The sequence below is a fragment of the Sorghum bicolor genome, chromosome 10 (assembly GCF_000003195.3).
Source record: "Sorghum bicolor cultivar BTx623 chromosome 10, Sorghum_bicolor_NCBIv3, whole genome shotgun sequence".
Lineage (NCBI taxonomy): Eukaryota > Viridiplantae > Streptophyta > Magnoliopsida > Poales > Poaceae > Sorghum > Sorghum bicolor.
Genome location: NC_012879.2, coordinates 60,340,263 through 60,349,913, shown reverse-complemented (window position 1 = coordinate 60,349,913; position 9,651 = coordinate 60,340,263). Strand labels below are relative to the sequence as shown.

The following is a 9,651-nucleotide window of genomic DNA, read 5'->3' as shown; positions in this document are numbered from 1 at the left end:
TTGATGCAAGGCTGATGAGGAAAGCCCAACCAAACCCTGTCCAAATGCATACAACCTACCTTTCACCACGACGTGCTTGCCGAAAGAGGCAACTTGCACTATTGCTGAGGGAGTTGTTTTCTTGATTCGGCAAGCGATAAGATACTAAACAAGTCGGTAACTATCATGGTTAGACCCCAAAAAAAAAACTAGTCGGTAATCGGTTGTCCTAATCCTATGTCAGCACATGACAAGATGAACACTGTCCAATCAAAAGGAGAAAGAAAATCACCAATCGGAGCATCACAAGCATACATCTGGGCCGGGTACTGCTTATATTGTTTACACCAATTATTATGTGATTCTAGCAAGCTACACGTATAATTATATTGTAGGCATGGTGATTCATCTAAGCAAATTGCTTTCCTTAATGAAAAAAACAATTGTTGCTATGTACCTTGTTGGGCCTTGTTTACTTCCACCCTAAAACCCAAAAATTTTCAAGATTCCATGTCACATCGAATCTTTAGACGCATGCATGAAGTATTAAATATAGATGAAAATAAAAACTAATTGCACAGTTTAGTCAAATTTTACGAGACGAATCTTTTGAGCCTAGTTAGTCATGGTTGGATAATAATTACCACAAACAAACGAAAGTGCTACAGTGTCGCGGAATTTTTCCTTCGGGAGCTAAAACACGACCTTGATGTCAGAACTCTGAAGACTGTCAAGTTGGTTTGCTGAAAGACTATGTCAGTCCAACTGCAGGATCATTTAATTTGATCCTCCCCCCTCTGAATATTTTCAGAAAAATAACACATGCTGTGCTGGATCACTCTTTAGTTTCTACAGTTGCTAATATTTTTTTATCTCATTACTGGGTTCTGTTTTGCAGCTGTGCAGATGATGATGTACATGTTTGTTACTTTCCATACGGGCTGTCTAGAGTAGTGATGTGGCTGGTGCTTCATCTTTACATGTAGACATCCTATGGTCGGCAAATACAAACATATCTTGCCCATTATCCATTGCCAAAATTTTAGAATGCTTGCAGGCCTTTTGTATGTAGCCTCGACAAAAGTAAATGCATGACAAGGTCAAAAGCTCAAGGTGTTTCTTAATCAGGTGACGACATTTGCAGCTAACTTTCCTGAAAACGATATCAATCAATTCATAATTTTTTTTTCGCGAACGTGCCTTAGCATCTCAAATGCTCGCTTCGGCTTGGCCTGGCTTGGATTGACAGATGATTGGGGATGAGAACAAGCCTTAGTCTTTGTTTCGGAAACAGATAGATGGATGAAACACAGATCAGGACAAAGGTGAATTTAGGTTCTGGGATAGGTGAAAATATCTTGTACGACCACTGCACAAAGATGATGCCAAAGTTTCAGACATCACACAGAGTTAAAGAAATGGGATAGAATATGCAAATTCTATCAAGGCAGGCAACCACTACACCTGGAAATCCTCAAGTGCTAGCTAAGCTTTTGACTCATCACCTCCTGTATATATATTATCTGTCGTCTCATCAGTCCCAATTATCTGCATTGCAGCTATAGGCCATGCTCTGAAATCTGAATATATAGTACTAAAGGAAGCACCGCCGCGTGTGATAAAAGAAGATTACTTCCTGTAAAATATCTCTGCATGGATTGGTCGATTGGATAGAAAAAGTTGGCCAATGTGATCCGTTTAGTTGGGTCAATGCGTTTGCTGATGATGAGATGGGAATTATGAGTAAATTTTATGTCGCTACTCGCTGTACATATTAATTTGCCGTACAATGATCTATCGACAGAGTGAAGTAGTTTCAGAACTTTTGGATGCCTTTTTCTTTTCATATTGGAGAAGCCAACAAAAGTTTTTTCAAGACATATATTATATTATGAGAAGAACTCAGCATGCTTTTGAGTTTTGATTACAGTCAGCATCTAGAGGGTTATCAGACAGCAACTCAACCTTAAAGTTTTAATGGTAGTAACACTGATAGTATCTTTCTATGAACTCATCTATATATCCGTCATAGCTCTGACAAACGTTGAGTTATAGAGGTCCTGTTTAGTTCACCCAAAAACCAAAAAAATTTCAAGATTCCCCGTCACATCGAATCTTGCAGCACATGCATGAAGCATTAAATATAAACAAAAACTAATTACACAGTTTATCTGTAAATCGTGAGATAAATCTTTTGACCCTAGTTAGTCTATGATTGGACAATATTTGCCACAAACAAACGAAAATGCTACAGTAGCAAAATCAAAAAAAAATCGCATCTAAACAAGGCCAGAGTTGTTGTAAAACTCTGAATGAGTGTGGTACAGCAGTACTGTCTGTTGTCTCCGTAGTATCAGGCTATCAGCTACACTACATACAAAGTAATAATAAGACAAAGTGTCAAAGGCTAGGATCTTGGGAAAGAAAGGAAAGGAAGGCGAGATCCAGAAGAAGGTATTGGAAAAGGATGCCCTAACCAACCCAGATTGCAGTTCTTCACTTGTAACATCGACATCGATCGACCTGACACATGACGACGTGCGTTGCCTGGACGATCCTGCTATCTTGCTCGATCGCTTTCATTCTCCAATATGCAAGGGTGCATGGGAGCACTGGAGCAGAGCAGGCATAGAGACTTATTAAGTTATTATTAGGAACTCAAAATTCTTGAAAAGGAAAAAAAAAGAAGATTTATGAACTAAACTACACAGGAGAGGCAGAGATAGTATATAACAAAGATTATGCTGCTATATATCGCCCCAGCACACAGCAGATAGGTCGTGATCCATCCGATCAGTCGTCTTGTCGCCGTCGTCGTGATCGTGAATTGCAATCTCTCCGGCCGGTCGGCCACACCGTACCGTCGCGGTCACAAAAGCCGCGCCGGATCTATCATGCAAGTATCTTTAACTGCAAGAAGAATCTGAATCATATATATCTATATGACGATTGGTGAAGCACGCATGCCATACATTTAGGGCTCGTTCGGTTGGGTGAAATCCAACCAGGAACTCTTCCAGCTGATCAAAACTCTACTCTCTCCATTCCAAATTATAAGTCATTCCAAAAATCTTGAAGAGTCAAATTTTTCTAAGTTTGATCGAATTTATATAATAAAATAATAATTATTATTATTATACCAACCAAATATCATTAAATTCTTTCTCAATTATATTATACTCACTATATGTTACAATTCTTAGTATTTCTCTCTATAATTTTGGTCAACCGTAAAAATAATTTGGCTCTTCAAAATTCTTGGAATGACTTACAATTTGGAAATGGATGAAGTAGTATATAAATTAGTGAAATATTCCTGATAGGAATGGATCCAGAGGTTGGTTCCTGCCAAACGAACATGCCCTTATTAGGAGAACATACGATTTCGAGTAGCAGAGTGAGCACAGTAAGAATTTGTTAGCATGCGTCTCCTGAATCCTGATCGAAGTGGTACGCCGTGGTGGCCGCCGGTGGGTTTAGTCAACTACCTCCGTCCCAGACATGATTATTATATACTCTAAGATGTCAATTATTAACATATACAATTAATTAGCCTATCGGGAGCAGCTAGCAGCTAGTAATTAACAAGCATATATCTATGCAGGCATACGACACAGACACAGCTAGGCTGCATCATCAGCATCGCCACATGCTGCAGCCTGCTGCATGTATATAAACTCCTACAGGGGCAGCCGGCAGGGCCACCATGAAATATCTCACCGACTGCAAGTGCAAGCTCAGTACGTGCTGCACAGCACCTGCACTGCCAAAGGCCAAAGCTAGCTGCTGAGCTCGATCTGCACCCTGTCAGTGAGTGTCCGATCCAAGCAGCAGATAGCAGGATCGGAGCCAAAAGTAGAGGGAGGGAGCACTAGCGATAACTTGTATATCTCGCGGTGGTAGTGGTACCGGTGCGTGACTGGTAGCCCGCCTATTGTGTCGTTGTTGCATTGGTGGTGGTGCTCAGCTCGCTCTTGTCTCCTTACTACCGTCCGTCATGGCGGCCAACTACCACCACTACCAGATGGCGGTGCACGCGGCGGCGGCTGCGGCGGCGTGGAGGGAGCCGGACAGCCCGCAGCTGAGCTTCGTGAGCGGGTGCAGCTCCCTCTTCTCCATCTCCACGCTGCAGGACGACGACGACGACGGCAGACCCGCCGTCGTCATCGCCGGCCACGCGATGCCCTCCACGCCCGTCTCGCTCGCGGGGTTCGCCGCCGGCGACGAGGTCGACATGGAGGTGCAGCAGGCCAGCGGCGACGACCGGCGGAGCATCAGGATGATGAGGAACCGCGAGTCCGCGCTCCGATCCAGGGCCAGGAAGAGGGTACGTCAGTATACAAACCTTTTTTTTTTTGCTTGCAAGCATTTCAGCACAGTTGCATTTTCTCTAATTAATAAAGATAGTATTTTGTACCTGTGAGTTTATTACCGATTTTATATATATATATATATAAAGCAATGCATATTGCTTCAAAATATATGTCACTACTGCAACCCTCACTGTGTTTTGGAGATGAATAGCTTTTCAAGCTTAACAAAGCATTTGGTCCCTATCACGAAACAATAAAAATAAAGTAGTATTTTGCTTCAAAATAAAGTATATGGTACAGCAGTACAGCTATAGCTAACTTTGCCCCCACCCTGCTGTATTCTATCTCATGGCTCTACACGTCCATGAGAAGATAACCTTATACTAGTACATGCGTATATACTATATATATACTGATGGTATGTGACAGTGAAACTTTGGTGAGAGGTGGTGACTGATGACTAGTGAGCTAATTTGGTCTCTGAGTTAAAAATTGTTTCCACAGTGTTAAAAAAATGGAATGTGGTGGCTCTTTCCATCATGCATGCATGCATATATATTGAGTTCCTGACTTGCTGCCAATAATTTCTTAGTCATCATGGACTAAACATGTATATCTCTTCTCTGAGTGCCGCCAAATCCAGCTCAATTACATAGTTGAAAGGCATATCTATTGTTCAAGAACAAGTTGGATGGTTATCCCTGTAGAAAAATCCCAAAAAAGCTAACACTGATCATGGTGTGTTCAGTTGTACCTGCTCTCCAAGTCTAAGCACAAAATTCTCAATCAAGAGAACAAAAAAAAAAAACAAAGAAAATTCAATCACCAAGGGCTCACACGGCGACACGAGTACGCTTGTGCAAAGTGCAAACTACGTTAGAATATGCCTGGTGGTGATCATGACATCTGCATCTCCATTCATATTGGAAGTTTGTAATTATTTTTTTGTTCCAATTTTTTGATGGCATATATGCATGAGTGCTTGATTATTATTGGTTGGATTACAGATCCAAATACTAAAAAAAATCCAAGTTGCCATATGAAAATAGGTAGTTATAACTTTAGGATTGCATCAAATTAACCACTACAATTGGTTACGTCTTCTTCCTCCGTTCCTCGTAGGTGGCTTACGATATCTATAAGACTACATATAATAAGTACCTCGTTGACAGTCAAAAAAAAAGTGCAGACTAATACAATCTCATGGTAATGCTTATGTAGTCTGTGATGTCTCTAAACATAAATAATTATTAAAAGGACATGTCTAACGACAATATAATTTGGTCTAAACTAGGTCAATGAAAACCAACATCTCAACTAGCACAATCAGTAGTTGACTTGGAAATGAAAGGTTTCTGTGTTAATTTTAGCTCAATTATTTTTACTAAGTGATCTGTTTGTGTGCAGGCATATGTGGAGAATCTAGAGAAAGAGGTTCGCCGGCTGGTGGATGAGAACTTGAAGCTCAAGAAGCAGTGCAAAGAGGTGCATGCTAAAACATACTGAAAATCATGCATGTCAAAAAGCATGCCTTGTTTTCTTTGGTGGTCTATGTGATGAACACTCTTTTCATCTTTTTTTTTCTTTTTCTTTTTTTGCTGCACAGCTGAAACTGGAAGTAGCGGCACTCGTCCTCCCAACCAAGAGCTCACTTCGAAGAACCTCATCCACCCAATTCTGAAGGGACAAAGAAACAAACATGGACATATATATTTGATAGTAGTACAAAGTTAAGAGAAGGAATGATTGGACTTGTGTGTACATTTTCAGTGTCAGTGTAAGTGTGTTTGTGTGAATCAGGGCAATGGGAGATAGATTGGGCAATCAATGTGCTATAGTTTGTATCTTTTTTATTCCATTGACACCTAGAGAAGCCTCAAGCTTGCCAATCTACCATTCACAAGTCCAACAACATTGTTTAGACTCCATGGCGACATGAGCTCGATTAGATGCCTATAAGTTCCCGTTAATTTTAAGTAAAAATAAGAATAACTACAAAAACTATTTTGGGCCTGGTTTCTTCCGTCTAGGCCCAGCCCTAGAATAGTTGTGGACCAGGCTTAGCCCACCAAACTCATGCCAACCCACTTCTGCTTAGTAGTCTACCTTGTATCTGCCTTGCTTATTGGGTTTGCAATCCACAAATCAAATTAGACACCACAACACCTCTCACATACTACCATAAACACAACTATTGAGGTTAAGGCCCCATTTGCTAGGGCTATGCATCATTTACAAATGTCTAGGGCTCTGGCTGCTCTAATGGATCAGTTTCTTCATGGAGTTAAGCTGTTTGAAAAAAAACATTTGGGAGAAGGACTTCGCCGAGCAGGGATGGGGCTAGAGGAGGAGTTGTTGGGAGCTGCATTGCAAACAGCTCTTGCTCCATGGGTGCTTTAGCCTTTAGGTGTGAAGACAACTTTCAAGTGACCATTTGGTTGGTTTTATGGAGAAGTCAAAACAAAAGCTCGAAAACCTTACCAAAAGGCCTTGTATAAGAATTTCGTGGGCATCATGAATTTGCATACTAGGTGTATACGATGAGTTGCAACTGAGCAAATCATTAGGCAAAGTGTGGGGGGATAGACCCCTATACCCTTACGGCTAGACTTCGGCCAGGAGGCTTGGCCCATTACGAGACGAGTTCAAGGCTTGATCCGACAACCTGGAGTTTCGCGCAAGGAAACAAGATGTGGAGATCAAGCAGGATTCTAGTCGGTTAGAATAGGAATTGATATCGAATTATCCATGGCAATTGTAACCGACTAGGATTAGTTTCCAGATCTGTAACCCTGCCCTTCAGACTATATAAGGAGAGGCAAGGGACCCCCCTAGGACATACGATTCTCTCAACACAAATCAATACAACCAGACGCAGGACGTAGGTATTACGCCAACTCGGCGGCCGAACCTGGATAAAAAGCTTGTCCGTGTCTTGCGTCACCATCGAGTTCGTAGTTTGCGCACCGTCTACCGATAAACTACTACCGTGGGTATACCCCAAGGTAGACTGCCGACTAGCTTTCGTCGACAGTGGCGCGCCAGGTAGGGGGTGTGCGTACAGCTCTCCCGACGAACAAGATGGCCATCATCCCCGACTTCGCGGCCATGGCGGGCGACTTCACGTTCACCGTCAGCTTCAACAACTTCACCGCCATGACCACGGAGGAGGTGTAGATCCGATCTGCGCCAACCACTTCTTCATCGACGTCGGCGGCGGCTTCAACCACGCTGGCTACGACTCCGACTACTCCAGCAACGTCTCCGACCACGCCGACAACGCGTCACCCGCTTCCCTGCTACAAAGAGAGGCAGATCGACAACACCGACCTGCTCGGGCCATCGACCAAATTGTTTAGCCTACTTGCTCTGACCACCAGTCGCAATAATAATCGCCGCGAAGAACGACGCTACGACAACAGCGACCACCGTCATGACAAGTCGAAAAGCTCGAGGGCCGGACAATTTTGTCGTCACCGACTAGACTTTCATCCAAAGATAAGTATACTTCTAATATCTTATTTATTTTTGGCATAATATTTTTTTATTATCATTCAAAAAAAACTTTTTGTTTAGCCACACTAGTTTTTTCTCCTACACGAGCTTTCCAGAGCCGGTACTGTCTCCGACTCCTCCCTACACGTGCACGAGATCCGCCCTCTGCGTTCCGGGTGGTCGGCAGTAGCTCTCTGGCGAGGCTGGCAATCCCACACGTGTCTAGGTTCCGCACCTCATGCTGATTGTTGGCTAGACCAGAGCTGGTACAAGCTCTAGGATGAATTAACTACTTGTGCTAATTTTATAACAAAAAATCTAAAACTTATCTCAGTACTGATTTTTATCTAAAGTTTATTTATACATCATGTACTACCTATTCTTTATATTTATTTTTCAGGGGTTTGGCCCAGTCGACAAGCTACGCTCGGGGACTCGTCGACTATTCCCTACGCTGTGCCCGGGGACTGCTCCGACCACCGAGCACGTTTACGTTCCCAACCACGCTCGGAGACTTGTCGACTACTCTCTATGCTATGCTCGAAGACTGTGCCGACCACCGAGCACGTTTACGTTCCCAACCACGCTCGGGGACTTGTCCACCGGTCCCTACGCCGTGCTCGGGGACTGTGCCGACCACCGAGCACTATACGCTCGGGGACTGGTCGACCAGCTCACCAATTTACGAGCTTGGGGACTGCACCGACCACCGAGCACTATACGCTCGGGGACTGGTCGACCAGCCCACCAATTTGAGAATTCGGAGACTGTACCGACCACCGAGTGTTCTATGCTCGGGGACTGGTCGATTAGTCTATTCAATTGCATACGAGCATGATATGCTCGGGGACTGGTAAATTCAATTTTTTAGACCTTGCTACAAGGCTCATACTTCGCCTTCCAGCAAGCTCGGGGACTACATCGGTACGATGCATCTAGCGATGCATCTCAGTCTCAAAACTACTTTGATGTTTATACCTTTCAAAAAAGTAAAGTGGGCACACTTCACCAGGAAAGAAATCTTTTTTAATTTAGAGCACCATGCATTCTTCGAACAACTCGCTTCTTCGATGTCAATGTTGATCAACTGTCTTTTGAGTTGGTCAAAGAACCGTTGCAACTGTTTGGGCGACTTTCCCACTTATTGAAGACGTCAAGTCTCACTGATCGAAAAAGCTCAAGACGGCGTGTTACATCACAATACATGGTGCTCGGGGACTAGCTGTGGGGGGATAGACCCCTATACCCTTACGGCTAGACTTCGGCCAGGAGGCTTGGCCCATTACGAGACGAGTTCAAGGCTTGATCCGACAACCTGGAGTTTCGCGCAAGGAAACAAGATGTGGAGATCAAGCAGGATTCTAGTCGGTTAGAATAGGAATTGATATCGAATTATCCATGGCAATTGTAACCGACTAGGATTAGTTTCCAGATCTGTAACCCTGACCTTCAGACTATATAAGGAGAGGCAAGGGACCCCCCTAGGACATACGATTCTCTCAACACAAATCAATACAACCAGACGCAGGACGTAGGTATTACGCCAACTCGGCGGCCGAACCTGGATAAAAAGCTTGTCCGTGTCTTGCGTCACCATCGAGTTCGCAGTTTGCGCACCGTCTACCGATAAACTACTACCGTGGGTATACCCCAAGGTAGACTGCCGACTAGCTTTCGTCGACACAAAGGCAATACAATAAAGCATGACAATATATTACTAAAATGCAAAAAAAAAGTGAAAATACATTAAGGACAATGACCCCAAAATGAAGCCCACTAGGCATACAAAGTTTGAGCCTAAAATATTACTCCCTCTATTTCAAATTATAAGATGTTTTAGCTTTTCTAGATACAATACTTTCAC

At 43.2% G+C, this 9,651-nt stretch overlaps 1 protein-coding gene across 1 annotated transcript; it reads left to right on the top strand.

The window, feature by feature from the left end:
• LOC8065005 (protein FD) lies at positions 3,621 to 6,201 on the top strand. Its single transcript, XM_002438994.2, has 3 exons — positions 3,621 to 4,306; positions 5,700 to 5,777; positions 5,899 to 6,201. Exons 1-3 carry the CDS (start codon positions 3,977 to 3,979, stop codon positions 5,971 to 5,973), a joined length of 483 nt encoding a protein of 160 aa, XP_002439039.1. The 5' UTR covers positions 3,621 to 3,976; the 3' UTR covers positions 5,974 to 6,201.